This window comes from Bicyclus anynana, chromosome 14 (genome assembly GCF_947172395.1).
Source record: "Bicyclus anynana chromosome 14, ilBicAnyn1.1, whole genome shotgun sequence".
NCBI classification, from domain to species: domain Eukaryota; kingdom Metazoa; phylum Arthropoda; class Insecta; order Lepidoptera; family Nymphalidae; genus Bicyclus; species Bicyclus anynana.
In genome coordinates, this window is record NC_069096.1 from 5,519,426 (window position 1) to 5,537,037 (window position 17,612).

Below are 17,612 nucleotides of genomic sequence, written 5' to 3' on the forward strand. Positions count from 1 at the left end.
TGATATAAAATACTTTTCATCCAATAAACAGATGGGTGAAGGTCATTTCTAATATGTATCATTCTAACAGCCATACATCATGGCCACACGTTCGTAGAATGACGTAGGAATACTGGCTCGGTTGGTCGACCAGGCTGATCTTTGGAGCAAAATAATAAGATGCTAAAATAATACTTTATTTAACAGCAATTTAATACTTGATTTTCTATTTATCTGATTAAAATAATCTTGTTAATCGTAAAAATGAAACCGACTTCAAGGACGTATTTTTTTGATTTTAACACAAAATTACTAAACTGATTTTCGTAAAAATTAAATGGGGCCAATCTGGAAGTATACTATTTCAAACAAAATTAATGAATAAATCACAAAGTTTATTAACAAACATTAAAAAAAACATACACATCGAACCACCTCCTCCTTTTTTTGAAGTCGGTTTAAACACTTGTAATGATCGATGATGATCAGAAACAAATAATAATCTAAATTCCAATTTGATGACCAATTAATATTTTATTATTGTGCTACTTACTAATATATGACAGTTATTAGGTCAATACATCATCTGTTACTAACATCTGTTCGACAGTCATGATATTAATTAGTTGAGAGACGTGGGAGTCGATACTGTTTCGACTAAAATCATCTAACTGTAGCATCATTCATAGATGCAAATTTATGCAAATTTACCATAGATATTTTAACACTCGGTATCGGTCATTTAGAGCCGTGATAGCCCAGTGGATATGACCTCTACCTCTGATTCCGGAGGGTGTGGGTTCGATTCCGGCCCGGATGCTCCTCCAACTTTTCTGTTGTATCCATTTTAAGAAACTAAATATCACGTGTTTCAAACGGTGAAGGAAAAACATCGTGAGGAAACCATACCAGAGAATTTTTTTAATTCGCGGCGTGTTTGAAGTCTGCCAGTCTGCATTAGGCCAGTGTGGTGGCCTACTGGCCTAACCCCTCTCATTCTGAGAGGGGACTCGATTCAGCCGAAATGGGTTGGTAATGATGACGACGAAGATCGGTCATTTATCGAGGAAGGCTATAGGCTATATATTATCCCCGTATTCCTTCGGGAACGAGAACCACGTCAGCTAGTCGGAGATATAAGCGGAGGCACAGCGGCTGCCGGGCCGCACGTTTCGGCAGCGTTCTATGGGCGCGGGGTTTGCTATAAATATATACTGTAGTATAGACTAACCTTAATTATTAGAAGCAGGCCTTGTTTTGTGGAAGTTCATTATAAATTATAAATAGCAGGCAAATATTGATATTATATAAAAAACAATGTGACAATGCGCAGACCACATAGTTTGAAGAGTCGATCGACGTTGGAGTCCACAGGTGCTGGAATGGCGACCCCGCACTTGGTGGGCCGAGGACATCAAGCGGATTGCAGGAAGCCGCTGGATGCTGGCTGCTAGCTGGAAACAAGAGGCCTATTTCCAGCAGTGGACGTCCATCAGCTGATGATGATTATGATGATGATGATGATGATGAATATAAAAAACACGCAATGACAGCCAGATCCGATAGAAAATCCTCTAAACGCTTCATTCCGAAACCGGAATCTTCAGGAAATATCGACTCTATGTTTTTCAGTTGTGAAGTGTCGCTTATACTGTTGTATGTTGAAAAATTGTATGTATTTTCTTTGTAGTGCTTAATATCAAAAAATGGTTTTAAAACAGTACTCATAAAACAAATCTTAATCGCTTACAACATAATAGGCGCCTGGTACTTTTCCCGGCCAATCTCAATGAACAAAGGAGTACTTATCGATTGTAAATCGATTTAACCCCATGTTTCGAGAGTTCCAACGCATGAAGAGGTCGGGTCATTATTACCCGGTAGGGTAATGACGCTCGAAGTGCCGACAGATGTCAGCGGGTACCCAACCCTCTGTAGCTTGATTAGTTGATGTTGAACAACGTTGAAAGACATGGGGTACGGTGACGAACAAAAGACGTTTTAATTACTGCGCTAATCTTGTATCCATGAACCGTGATGATTATGAAAAAATAATTTTAAAAACCTCTTATCAACCTTTCATTTGATGTATCACACAATGAAGTTTGTAAAAGGTTTTTTTTCAACTTTTCATCTTACCCCCTTATTCAAATTTTACCTATTTACGATACATCTCTGTATTTGGGTCACTAAAATTTATATGTGTACCAAATTTCAACTGGCTTGGTCCAGTACATTCGGAGAAAACAGACAGACATTAAAATGTTCGCAAGTGAGATTAAAAGGGTTCCGTTTTTGTACTACGTACGTTCGGTACCCTAAAAATATCCGAAAACCCTAATATCCCAAAAAAAATCCGAAAAGTTTGTAATCCTTATAATCCTCAATTAAACCATAAAATCTGATCCGACAACACATTTGTCTCGAATCATATTTGGAACTTAAAATACTGTTAAGTATACGGATCAATTAACAATCGATTAATGGCTCAATTATGTTTCTACTTATTTTGGTCTGAAGTAATTTTATTAAAATGAAAGGCAGGTAGTAAATTTGATGTAAACGGCAATCAATTAACAAAGCTCTGACTCCGACGATAAATAACGGACTTAACCTAATTATTGACATATTGGCATTGTTTTATGAGTTCATTGGGGCAATTCGCATGAGTTATTGTGACGCTGTATAGAATCCATAGGTCCGATGACCTGGCCTGGCTCACTTTGTAGAGCGCTGTGGGACTGTGGTCACGTCCAACTGGATTGGTTGCTATACTAAAGCCATACTCGAGGAATACTGTTTACCAACAAACAAATTAAAAATGGAGGTATAAATCGCTGGTCATTTTACACCTAATATGATAATTATAAATAACTTGTTCTTAAATTAATGAATATAAATTCGATTAATAAGTTTAAAAAATTAGATATAGTTCATATATTTAGAATAATATTTAATAAAAAAACAATACATAATTTTTAATGAAAAAGTTATGTAATCATGCACCAAGGGGATCATGCACCAGCTGAGTGTCATATTCTCAAACAAATTGAGGTTTAATTCGACACTCAGCGGCTGAATGATCCCCTGGGGGTGTCCCTACAACGTCTATGAATTCCACTGTTAATTACGCATTCACTCTCATCAATCTTTAGATATTGGATTGGATTTAGTGTCACGATCGCGTAACCGTAGACGCTTAATTCTAAGGAAATGAAACAGCGCCATCTAGTGGCTCTACTGCACAACTGTTTCAATTCCTTACAAATTCGCGTTTACGGTTACGCGATAGTCACAGTATGAAAACATTGAAAACTGCCACTAGGCACACTGACTCTTAACTAAACTAAACTGGCCCGTGCTAAAAATAGAACCTAAGACGTCTATGTTGAGATGCACAACACAACCAACTGCGCCAGAGAGGTTTCAAAAAATTCTACAAAAATATTTCTCTAATCTAATCTATATCCCTACTTATTACTAAGTACTACCTACTCCTAGCTGGAAGTTAAAAAAAAAACCAAATAGTTAAAATACATTAAACTAATCGTGCAGTTGCGTGCTCTCCTCAAATATTAGTAACTGCCCATTTACCGGCCCTTGTTCCACTAAACGCTCCCACCGAATCTGGAACACAAAGCACCTGGATTAACAATCGCGTGATGCTCCCTATTTGTCCTTTGATGACTGTAAATTAATTGACGGACCTAATTATCTGGACTACTTTAGTTCAGTGTTCGACGGGTCAAAGATACCACAGATGGGATGGTCAATTTAGGTCGTCGTCATCAACCCATATTCGGCTCACTGCTGAGCACGAGTCTCTTCTCAGAATGAGAAGGATTAGGCTGATAGTCCACCACGCTGGCCCAATGCGGATTGGCAGACTTCACACACTCAGAGAATTAAGAAAATTCTCTGGTATGCAGGTTTCCTCACGATGTTTTCCTTCCTTCAATTTAGATATTATTTTTTTTTTCAATATGACCCAACGACATATTATACTATAGACATGTTGCGTGCCTAGAAAATCACCGCAAAAATTAATATGAATATCAGCTACACCACTGAGCGGACAACTGCACGGTTTTGTGTTTACTTACATTATATACGTTGACGCTGCGCGGTTTCACCCGCGTGGTCCATGTTTCCGTAGGAATACGGGGATAATATATCCTATAGCCTTCCTTGATAAATGGGCTATCTAACACTTAATGAATTTTTCAAATCGGACCAGTTCTTGAGATTAGCGCGTTCAAACAAACAAACAAACTCTTCAGCTTTATAATATTAGTATAGATTATGTATAAGTAGACATATATATAGTTTTTACACTTCCTAAACACACAACTTGCCATTATAGACAATATTTAGTATTATTTGTTTAAATAACTTTCGTAGTATACACGACTAAATTAAATGAAGACAATTAGCTAACTTTTGTGCGCCTAAGATTAGACTTGTTTATGACATATCTAATAGCATAAAATCTTTGATTTGACCAATATTCTAAAAAGAAAAAGATTTCGGGCGGGCGGTGATCGAACCATGACCTCTTGGTGATGCTTTACCGCTGAGCTATTGACTTCGATTGGGTTGGAGGTACATCGAGGTACACTCGTCAATGATTACGATTTGGTATTGAACTGCATCATACGATTGTGTACTTAGTTCTAGATATGTTTGTAATAAAAATAAACCTTGGCTGAGTTTGTTGCTCTTCCAAGACCATGGCGCTTTGAGCAGTGGAGTAGCGTGCCTTGGAGGGGCCCTGTATCAAAATTAGTTGGAGGGGCCCCAAATGAAAGGTAAAGTTTTCTTAAAAAAAATGCTCGCTTAAAATAAATATGACAGTGACTCAATATAATGATGTTTTAACTTTTGGGTGCAGTAGTAAAACTACTTTTGAAACTACGGTTTTTTATGATTTTTTTCCGGGGAGCACCAGATTATGTGAGATTACATTTTACTAATTTTTGCTTTTACACGCAAGGGGCCTCTGAAGTCATTGGGCCCCGTATCATTGATACGACTGATACGGCGGTAGCTAAGCCCCTGGCTTTGATGCACCCTCGTAACTTTGATTTTAATTTTAATCACTACCGTTAAATCATGACATACTCGTAAGTTGACGTTTCAAAAGTGCTTGTAAACTAAACCTAAATGAATTTTGAACTTGAATTTGATAGGCTATTTTAGAGGTTTAAAAAAGTACAGTGTCAATAATTTTTATCTCAATGGCATCGCGTATTAGGTATATAAATAAAATGAGGACTAAGAAATAACTATAAACTATAAATAAACGCAGCCATCTTGAAAGCAATAAAGTGCAGTTTCTTTTATTTGAAAAAGGGTCCAGCAAAAGAAATCGAGTGGGCGCAAAAGGCTAGTAAACAGGCCTTTGTTTGGATACGAGACAAGATTTGCGATTATACGAGTACTTTGAGTCGTTGGATCCGTCCTCCGCTAACTATGACACATGCAGTAGTCTAATACAGATACACTATATATATAATCTAAACCAGAGGCTCCCAAACTTTTTTTTTCTCATTGTCTATGAGACAAAAAAAAGTTTTGGAATCTCTGGTTTCAAACTGAACTGATCCTGGTGGACCCCTGCTAAATTTCTCTCCAAAGTCGACAAAAATGCGATTAGATAATGGAAATGCAGCTAAATCAACAGCTCCATATAATATATTCCAACATTGTTACTTTTAACCTTATCTATTATTAATTTAGGTACAGGAGATACTTTTACACACAATGGTATTCATTTGGTGACCGTTTTAAATAATCCAAGTCTACACCATTGTTATTTTATAAAGTTATATAGAAAGAGGATATTTGACATCCGGTCAAATATCCTCTTTCTATAAATTATTATGGACACATTTAAATTTTCTACCTGCCTTCTATTGAATCGGTATCAGCTACGCTATTCTGAAACGATATTAAGTAAGGCGCAAGTGCGAGTTTCGAATTCACCTCTATCTCTCTCTGTTTAACATAATACTATAGAATGAGAATGATAGATAAATTCGAAACTCGCACTTGCGTGTTAAACAAAACATTGTTAGAGAATAGCCATGCTGATGGAGCGTATTCTATATGATCATACGAAATTCTCAAGTGAAGTTCAATCGATATAATATGAGTGGTTTCATTTGTAGATATAAATAATATTAACAGTAGTCCTTTGACCTACAAGGCAATACTCGCACTTTTTTTTAAAAATAAATAGCCCAACGGTTATTTTTATCGATGGAGCGTATTCTAAAGAATCTACGCCGTGATGCGTCCATAAAATAAAATTATCCTGTAAATAAAAACAATTCTCCTAAACTACTGGACTGTTTCTGAAGTCGTCGTTCTAATGAAATTATTTCTTTCATTACAGAGAAGTTACCTAGAAATGTTTGGGTATCTAACGAAGGAGAAGCCAGAGGTGGGGAACCTGCTAATGGAAGACGTAGAACAGTCATACGAAGACGACTTCAGGATTGCCATCAAAACATTACAAGTAAGTAGTATCAGTCATGTTTTAGTAATCATGGCATCTCTATACAGCGTAACATTTCACAGAACTAGCAAAGAAAGTGTCCAACAAGTGCCGCCACGTATCTATCAACTTGAGTTGTGAATTTTAAGCCTTTGACCAATGATGTTAGAAGAAAAAAGAGTTAGATAGGTTACGTATACCACATTCGATGTTAACAAATGGCTTAAAAAATTATTTCAGCGGCGTTGTCATCGATGACAGTGCGGCGACTGAGCTCAGGTTTGCTAATTAGCATAGTTTTAATGTGCCACTTGCGGTCCGCCTTTAACCTATCTAGCTCTTTTTTCTTCTAACATCATTGCCTTTGACTGTAATTTCACCGACAACCATAATACCAGATCGGAAAAAGCAATTCAGCAGAAATCTGCTGCCAATGAGAATTGCTTTTTCCGATCGGCTTTCACATGAAATGTTCATTTGAACATTTCATGTGAAAGCCGAGATTATAGTGTTAAATTAAGATATAGGTAAATCAATTATTATGTATTGTACGGGTTTATTAACTTTTGCGTACGTTTTAGGAATTTGGCGGCATCCCAGTAACGGGAGTAATAGACCATGCCACCAAAGAACTTATGAAGAAAAAAAGATGCGGACGACCAGACAGAGAACCCGGGTACGATAAAAACAACAGAAGACGGAAGCGGTTTGCGGTGCAAGGTGAAAAATGGAAACATACTAATTTAACATGGAGGTAAGTACGCTTAAATAAATTTATCTTATTGAAAAAATACATAAAGTTAAAAAATAGTAATGATATTATTTTTTTTGTTGTCTCGAAAATTATTAGGATAAAATATTACCATCTAGCCATAGTAGCGAGTACTACTACTTCACTTTACATACCCATCCACTAGATGGCGCTAGTAGTATATTAGCGCCATCTATCATGGAATAGTAACGATAATTTGTTGGCTTCTTTATACAGCGCCATCTACCTTAGCATAATAATAATATTTGTTTGTTTCTACTGATCAATAGATGTCGCTACCCATTAATGAAACGGACACGGCTTTTTTGAAATAAATGGATTTTAGTTATTTTTCATAGCTTTTAAAATTCAATGTTTGCCACGAAAGTTAATTTAATTAAATTTATTAATTGCCGTCCTAGCTAGATGTAGGTATATGCAGCATTTGAGCATTCAGTTTTCTAATTAGGGGTTTTCTTATTTACGTGTACGGTGTACCTAGTTCAAGAAACCTATTACTCCATGCCAAACAGTAGATATATGTATTTCTAGCTATAGGCTCTATATTTCCAAGCACAGTAATACTTTAGGGTCCATAAAATTGATGACAAATAATAGTTAAATCACGGAGATCGTAAAAGTTACGACGCTTTCCGCGTGGCTTAATTAAAAGAATATGTCCATTCGACGCCGTTGAGTGTAGATTCGAAGCTACAAATAAACAGGGAAAGATTTCTTCGGAACATACTATTTGACGCCATGTAATTATGCCAGTAGTGTATAATATCTGGTTTCTTAATATACTCAATTTTTAATAAACTTTCTTAATAATTTAGACAGCTCACATTTATACTTTAATTAAAGAAAACTCCATGATTTTCCTACAATGAGAGAAACACTAAAAACACTCTCAAAAGTTTTCTTTCTAGGCTTCAATATTTCATAAATAAATCCTCGTCCTGGGGACAACATCATAATCGTATCTTTGACTGAATTTTTTTAGGCAACCCAATGGCAATATATTTATCGATATATTTAATTTGATCAAATAACTTTTCATCCGGTAGACAGTTCGATGAAGGTCGTCTTATATTTGGATCTTCTACTATTAGGCTAATAATAATATCTCTTTCAGATGTTTATATTTAGGTTTTCTGCAATCAAAGAGAATTCTAAAATAAAATATAACGATCATTTAGTTAGGATTTATTTTAGGTCTTTATTTTTAGAATAGTATACTCTCGGAAAACGTAATGTCTGACCCTCTAAACCTTACGTGGCAATGAAGGTTCATCAATTATTTTATTCAGCTACTAATATTAAATAGGTCACTTTTTACACAAACGATTAGTATTCTTATAATTTAATGCATACATTTAATCTGTTTGAACGCGCTAATCTCAGGAATTACTGGCCCTATTTGAATATTCTTCCAGTGCTAGGTAGCCCATTTATCGAGGAAGGCTATATGCTATATATTATCACCGTATTCCATCGTTAACGGGAACCACACGTGTGAAACCGCGCGGCGTCAGCTAGTTGCAAATATTTGTAATACAGATTTTAGAATAGAGCGACTAAGTTTTAATTAAATATTTTTAATTTACTTCAAAAAAAGGAGGAGGTTTCTCAATTCGACCGTATGTATATATTTTTAATCATTAAAAGATTACATAATTACATGCAATTATTTAAAAAACAAATAAACATATCATAACTAATACTAAAAAGAGCTAAGATTTGATTTTTGTTTATATGTTACGAATATACTCTGAAACTACTGGACTGATTTTTCTATAACTTATTACTATGGCAAGTTACATCGAGTCTATCAGCGAGTAACGTACATATTTTACGTATATATTTCAGCTATATTTTATCCCCGTATTCCCGGGAATGGGAACGGGGATGGGAACTACGCGGGTGAAACCGGGTCTGGTAATTAGATATTTTTTTAACCAATTCAAATATAAGCCGGTGAGTCCATGCGAAAATTAAATCTACATTCTCTCGGATCTCACCATGCCCTGAAGTGTTAGCTATTTATTTCAGAGTACCTAGCGGCAAGTTACTCCAATAATAGAAAATAGTTGTGGTTATAGTAGATAGCATTTTGAAGTTATTATTAACTATTTCTAGGAGGTATTTACTTAGTTCAACGTTAGACCTCTCGTGAAAGCTCATTCTGTTTATTCTGTATACCATCTATTTGAAGTGGAAACAACTGCAGAACACGCGGCTAATTTGAAAAGTTCACAATCACCTGCAGCTATCGCGGCTTCAGCACAATTTCCTGTCGAATTAATGGTCTGTCAATATTGTATTCCTCCATTACTGCTTGTTGTGCGATCCGGCAATAAAACGAGCAACGCCATCTCGTGGTGGGTTTACGAGAATGCGGCGCCGGTGGGTAGTCAACGTACCATTAAATAAAAAGGGAATATTATCTTCTTCGTTCTAATTTCTAGTTGTTTTTACATTTAGCTGTCCCAACTTAATCCTAATGTAAAACATTACATATACTGCTTCATTTTGCTACTTATAAAATATTTGGCAAGTTGATATTAAAATGCAAGTTGATGAAAAATTGCCGGCCTCCTGTGCTGTCTTCAAAAATCCGTTTGGAATGGTATTTGATATTTGCGTGTCCTATTTCTTCTCAAAACGTACCTATGTTTGTTCTCGTTGTCCAAAATTAGGCGTGTGATTAAAAAAAATACTTATATAATCGTCCGATGAAAAACTTTAAGTGAAAAGCATGTTCCAAAAAAAAATAATAGTCATTCAAGTGTAAACCAAATGAAACACGCTGGAACATTAATTTCAATAAACAAGCAGATAATTCACATTGCACAACGATCCGTGGCTATTACACGCGAGATTGAACAATATGAAATGTAAACAAGCCTTATGTTCTAGACACCCAATTGCGATAGTTATTACATTGGAACAACGGTATTGTTTTCGCTGTGCCGGTGACAGTGGGCTGACGGCGAGACCCCCCGCCGCGGCGCTGTCGTCGCCACTCGCGCAACACTAGAAAATAATCAGAGAGTTGATATGCGTAAAAATATCTACCCCGTACTAATAAACAATGCATAGTTATAACATACCTTGTCATCTTCTGTCCAACGTTAAATTACAGGTGATAGAATGAGAGAGAAATGGCGCTTTGAGTTGCTCGTTTTTTAGCGGAAAAGTCCACAATCTTATTTCTCCTACTCCATTCTGGTACATAACAGCAAGACGCCGTAAACAGTAACAATCCTCAAAAGAGTGTCCCCAGGAACTCTAAAAACTTTATTCTTCTCCTTTCTACTAAACATTAGCAAGATTCTGTGAGCATCTTTGGTCGACATCCAGGCGATCTACTCAAAACCCTTTGCTTTTACTTTTGCCCTTCTGGCGTTTGTGTTTTCTGCTAAATACCAAAAATTAAAACACCTAAAGAGCGATAAAGTATTTTCTCAAGCACTTGTTGTTTACTTGTGCTTGAAATTCCAGTGAAAAACTGGAATTTCAATCAAATTCTTCATGCCTAAGTATACTTTACAACTGGACTTTCTTGACAATGTCTGTTGTCTAAATCACTCTGATTCCTACCTCGATATTGTTATTTCCAATATGATGTTTGCGGTGAAGCTCTTTGGCTAAAAATTAAACTACAAATTAAGATTCTTTTACCCTGGCCTCTGTCATGGATAAACTAACTTGGTCAATTATAGAGTAAAAATACTCGTAAATATTAGACATTTCTAAAATAGTCACAATCTCAAGTAAAAGTTAATAACTATTTATCGCACATTTCAACCAGTAAAATAACCTTATTTTAAAATTACTAAATCATATATGATCCTTTCTACTTCACAAAGTAAATTACACGACAAAATGTTACTTTTGCACCACCTCCTAGTACTAGAGCCGACAAGAGCAGGATGTAGGTTGACATTTCAATATTGAAGGTATTTCACTATATCCTGAAATCTCGAGAGAGAAATGCGATAAACAGCTTATTATCCGTAAGTTGGATGTAGATAGGTCGATATTACGTTCAAGTTTATCAGGAAAGTTTTACAACGTAGGTAATAGGTCTATTATAATCTTACAATGGGGTGGTTCATTTACAATGCCTTCTTTTTTGAAGCCTTAATAAATTATCCATACTAATATTATAAATGCTACAGTAAGTGATAAAGCTGTTTGTTAATAAATTTGAGACCTTGGAACAGAACATAGGCACATAAAACATATGTACAAGACATAGGCTGCTTTTTATACCAGAAAATCCATGGTTCTCGCGGGATTTCTTAATACCTAGACAGAATTATCTACATGCGAACGGAGTCGCAGGCATCTGCTAGTACCTTACTAAATTATACATAGTGGTTACGCCAGCGTTCAAATCCTCATATTATACCTTACCTGTTCCTAAACCATTAAACCTGAAGTCCCTAACCTTACCTTAAAATAAGGCACAAATATATACTGGCCACACCATATTGTGGCTAGCAACACTGCGTGGATTATGCCCGCGCGGACAGTACGAAACCTACCGCGGTGATGATATAAGCCGTTAAGTACTATCGAGTATGCCACGTGTGAACGCGAAGTGCATCTCGGGATGGTGATGATATAAGCCATCCGTTCAGTGTGAACATTATATAAAAGTGTGAATGTGTGCCTAAACTGTACTTTACATTTGTCTCGGGGTTTCTTAATTGCTGTATTCCTCGAGCAATCATATTATATGGTGACGTCTCATAAACCAGTGGTCGGCCGGTCATCTTCTCGAAGTCGGCGGGAAACGCGAGTGGATATCAAAGGTATGTGCCTTATTATTCCCGTCTGGTTCCTGTCCGAGTCCTGCCATACCACATCTTAAATCCCAAATACAGTCCACTTTCGAAGCATACGTTGGCGTCATCATAAGTGGTCCTTCGAGCCGGATTTACCACATAAGTGGTTCCTTTCGAATCGGATTCACCCCATAAATGCTCCATACAAGTCGGATATTTATTGGTTCCTTACCGTAAAATAAAAATTATAGGTTATGTATAACCTACCGGTTTGGTCACACTCACACGCATAAGTTATTAACTATATTAACAACTAATCCCTTATTAGAATACGAGATTAAAGGCTCTAATACGTGGAATTAACGTTAATTGTTCGTAACAACACATAATATAAATTTAATAAAACAAATAAGTTATTGCGTCATTCTTTTCTTGTCCTATACTGGTATAGATTCACATATAACCTGGTTATCTGAACTCCCCGGTTGGCTAGAATAGGATACCTACGCTTATTTATATATATTTTCAATACATATTCTGTATTTATTTATATAAAACAAATAAGTTATTTGTCATCATTTTCTTGTTTAGATCGGCATAGAATCACATATAACTGAGTTATCTGATCTCCCCGGCTAGCAGAATAGATACCTACGCTTATTTGTATATATATTTTCAATAAATATTGTGTATTTATATAAAACTAACATAATTTAAAACAAATCGCCGCATACGTCGCTTTTATCTATAAGTGGAAGTAAAACGGACCAGCATTCTATACGATATACAAGGCAGATTACTGTAGCCGTTTATACAACCATCGACGATACGCGACGCGCAATCTATTTCGACCTATTCGGGTTTCACTTGTTAGTTCGAATCATGATATTAGATTACGATCGGTTGAGTATTTTATGCGGTAATATACGACAAAATACTGTAGCCACCTTCACTAGATACACCGCGCGCCATTAAGTACGCGACGTGTATACCTATTGTAATCGTTTGGGTTTTACTTGACCTAATTATCAACGAAGCAGCTAGCTGCGCGTGCATTTACAAAACGCGAAGTAAAATTTACAACTACCCGCGTTTGAAAAATAAAAACATAATTAATTAATCATTTGTTATTCGATTACGATACTGTCTAAAATAGATACCAAAGCGCAATCTACTTTGAACTGTTTGAGTTTAACTTTTTATATCGAACTTTAATACTATAATATCACAGTCGGTTATAATATTCTATGCGATATTATACGACAGAATACTATAACATACGACGTACATACCTACATAAATATTTGTTCGGGTTTTACTTTTAACTCGAATTATAACATAATTATTATAGTTGCTTTTTGGTACTTGTGATACGCATGTAATTATCACGATGCATATCAAATTATCTCTCTTGCTTGCTAAGCGTGAGGCCTTATTTAATTTCGTGCAAAATATTTATGATTTGTCGCGAGACCCTGAGGTTTTTACGAACGTCGAGAAAAGGGAACACTTTCTAGACCAATCGTTTCAAATAGACTCATTGCGAGATAAATTTAAGTCATTAGTTGACGAATATAACACCTGTTTATTGAGTTTAGACTCAAAGGCACTTCAGGATAATAAGTGTTTATATACTTTCGAAACTTTATATAATAAAATTAAAATAACAAATACAATATGTTCAGATACCTACACTTCTTCTCCTGATAGTGTGCAGAAATATCAAGCTTATGTAAATACAGTTGATAAGCCTGTAAATAAATGTTTATGTATAAATATTACACATACACATATTAATGAATGTGTTGTATTTAATAAATTAATAACCCCTCAAGAACGATATAAGTGCGTTAAAAGAAAGAATGCTTGCGTGAACTGCTTTTCTATTAAGCATAAGGTCAGTCAGTGCCAGGCTCCTCCCCATTGCTTTTGTGGTCTAAAACATGATAAAAAACTACATTTTGTAACAACGGGGAATCGAACCGGGGACAGCACTCGTGAGCTCTCGAGCCCGACTGCAGTGACGTCACGCGCGCACACGCCGTGCGCTGCTACGATCTTGCGGCAAGCTCCGCCCCCTTTCGTAGCGGGCGAGCTAAACGACGTAGCACTTAGCACTTCGAGCGTAGGTTATAAGATCGGCGCTACGCCGCTTGATAGATTTAAATTAAAACATTGTTCTCACGTTATTGACGCGAACATTAAAAATAATACCTTTAGTATCTCGTCGCTTGTTATTAATGAAGTGACAGATAAATTACCCACGGTTGTGGTACATACGTCTGGTCTACCACACCTGGCAGGTATCCCGCTTTCTGTTGAAAGTTTCGGTGTCCCTGACCAAATGGACGCCTCATTAGGTGTCTATGCGTTTCCGCATCTACTGGTCCCCGAGGGTGTCCATGCATTACGTCGCGACCCGTCGGCGCCAATAGTGTTGCGGAGGGTTTTAGGTTGCGTGTTCATGGGCAATGCGCCCACGCTGCCTTCAATAAACGCCCATGCCTTAGGGTGGCGTTTTCGGGAATATGAAGAATTGCCTTCAATCCTTATACCCAGCAGGGTATTAGATCACCCTCCTGTGACAAAAATCGTGCATCATAAGATAGTTGGTTCGCGTTGTTTCACACAGGATGGTGACTTTTATTATAAAATAAGTATACCGAAAGATGCGACATGCATTATGCGCTCCATCTTATCAACTAGTGTGCGTCAGTGGGACATAATGAGCTTCATTGCTCCCACAGTCGTATATACTAAAATGATAATTAAATTAATGTGGCAATTAAACCTAGATTGGGATACTGTAACTCCGATATACATCATTAAGATGTGGAGACAGTTTTGCGCTGAGTTACCAGCCCTGAATGAACTTCGCATACCGAGTCATGCGGGCGTAGATGAAAACTGTGAGGTCATATTCTTAGGCCTATCAGATTCTAATCTTACAGCCTTCGGTGCCGTAGTTTATTTACACATGGGTTCGCCCGCTGGTAACACTGGAAGCCTTGTCTGTGCGAATTGTAATTTTACATTGACAAAACCATACTCGATCGCTCGTCTCGAGCTTTTAAGAGGTGTTTTGTCGAAGTTAATTCGCACAATACGTAATAATTATGCCGAACGCATCCCAATCAAGGCTACATATGCATTTAATCATGTTGTTCAGATTACCGAGAACATCTCGCCTGACAACTTTCATTACGCCGGCACTGAGAACTCAGTTGACATTTTGTCCAGAGGTGTGACTCCGGAGAAGCTCATCTCTCATCCTCTGAGTGACCACGGTCCCCCGTGGCCCTCTTTGCACCCATCTCAGTGGCCGTTAAAGACCTTAGAGTGGCAGTCGATCAATGACGTACTCGATAAAAAGGTTATAGCGCTTGCTCTGTGTATAACTATTAAGCACGATGCTTTGCACGAGCTTGCTCTTCACACTCCTTCGTGGAGTAAACTTCTACGTATAAATGCATACGTTTGTAGGTTTTTAAAATTATTGTCTCGTTGTAGTACTCCAATAGTATCTGCGGGAGATTTAAATTTAGCAGAAAATAAAATGCTTCGTGCGCTGCTAAGCCAGCATTATGCTGATGAATTTCGTAGTAATAAAAATAATAAAAACTTTTCACCGGCGCTTAATCGCTTAAGACCATTCATTGAGAATGGCCTGATTCGCGTTGATGGTTGGTGGTCGGATGTACGTGCGCGTCCACGGTTGAAGTCCTCCAACTACACAGGCTGTAATTGTGCAGGTCCTGTATCGTACGTCCCTATACGTCAACGGGGCGTACACAGCAAAGAAATTTATCTTTTGCTGTACACATGTCTCACTACGAGATCTATTCATATTGAGGTTTCTATCTCATTTAGCACGCATAGTTTCCTAATAACTAAGCGCGGCGCTGCTTCCTACCTTCGGGATCTCTACAGATTTCTCAATGAAAAATATTACCCGAAGTTAGAGCAAGAATGCGCAGAGAATAGAATATCATGGATGTTTATTTGTTCTAACTCTCCACACTTTGGTGGTTCGTTGGAGAGTATGATCAAAGTAACAAAATCCATCCTCTTTAAAGTTATAGGACTACAAATCCTCTCTTATGAGGAGCTCTGCACCGTCTTGACGCAAGTAGGATGTCTGCTTAGTTCGCGCCAGCTGATCGTGCTGAGCTCAGGATCGTCCGAGCCTTTGGCACTTACGCCAAGTCGTAACTTTTTATATACCGCTCCATTAAATTCACTCCCTGCACCTGTAGTCGATACACGCGTTAGTTTGACTGACAGACAGATAGTAGGGAAAGTGTTCTCTTTGAAGGACGGCGTCACTCGTGTGGCGAACGTGAAAACGTCTGGGCGTACTTATACTCGTCCAGTGGTCCGTTCGTGCCCTCTACCGACTCAACGAAATCATAATTAGTTTATTGAGCTGGAGGAGTGGCTAGGAGTAGGTAGTTAATAAGTAGACACTCATAATATAACATAACATAACATAAGATAGCATACCATACCATACCATACCATAACATAACATAACATAACATAACATAACATAACATAACATAACATAACATAACATAACATAACATAACATAACATAACATAACATAACATAGCATAACATAGCATAGCATAGCATAACATAATATAACGTAACGTAACATAATATAAGAAAACTCAAAATAAATTAACACTGTACTGTAATAGATTATAGGGACGCTTAATATACATTACGTATCGAGCACTCTACGGTTTAGTTTAGAGTTTTTTTAATGGGTACCCATTAAGGGGGGGCGTATGGTTACGCCAGCGTTCAAATCCTCATATTATACCTTACCTGTTCCTAAACCATTAAACCTGAAGTCCCTAACCTTACCTTAAAATAAGGCACAAATATATACTGGCCACACCATATTGTGGCTAGCAACACTGCGTGGATTATGCCCGCGCGGACAGTACGAAACCTACCGCGGTGATGATATAAGCCGTTAAGTACTATCGAGTATGCCACGTGTGAACGCGAAGTGCATCTCGGGATGGTGATGATATAAGCCATCCGTTCAGTGTGAACATTATATAAAAGTGTGAATGTGTGCCTAAACTGTACTTTACATTTGTCTCGGGGTTTCTTAATTGCTGTATTCCTCGAGCAATCATATTATATGGTGACGTCTCATAAACCAGTGGTCGGCCGGTCATCTTCTCGAAGTCGGCGGGAAACGCGAGTGGATATCAAAGGTATGTGCCTTATTATTCCCGTCTGGTTCCTGTCCGAGTCCTGCCATACCACATCTTAAATCCCAAATACAGTCCACTTTCGAAGCATACGTTGGCGTCATCACATAGGTATAGGTAATAGATATATTATACTTAATTAAACTAAGCTACATATATAAAAATAAACATTAGTAACCAAATAATAATTTGAATAGTTCAGAGTTAGAAAGTACGTGGTGGTAATAAAAGTATTATGTACATCAGAGTGCATATCAGTTCACCGTGTGGGTCATCATTAGAACCACTCATTGTTAGATGCAGAGTCAATATTAATCACCCTAACCCTAAGGCTTATGCAAAGAGGTGGTTTTAA

The 17,612-nt window shown here is 37.2% G+C and overlaps 1 protein-coding gene across 1 annotated transcript in view; it reads left to right on the forward strand.

Annotated features, from left to right (window-relative positions):
- LOC112046181 (matrix metalloproteinase-2) overlaps positions 1-17,612 on the forward strand; it is a 288,811-nt gene that overhangs the window by 84,907 nt on the left and 186,292 nt on the right. The window contains exons 3-4 of the mRNA XM_052885424.1: positions 6,377-6,499; positions 7,060-7,232. Coding sequence (XP_052741384.1) covers positions 6,377-6,499; positions 7,060-7,232 — 296 coding nt within the window. The remainder of the gene's footprint in view (positions 1-6,376; positions 6,500-7,059; positions 7,233-17,612) is intronic.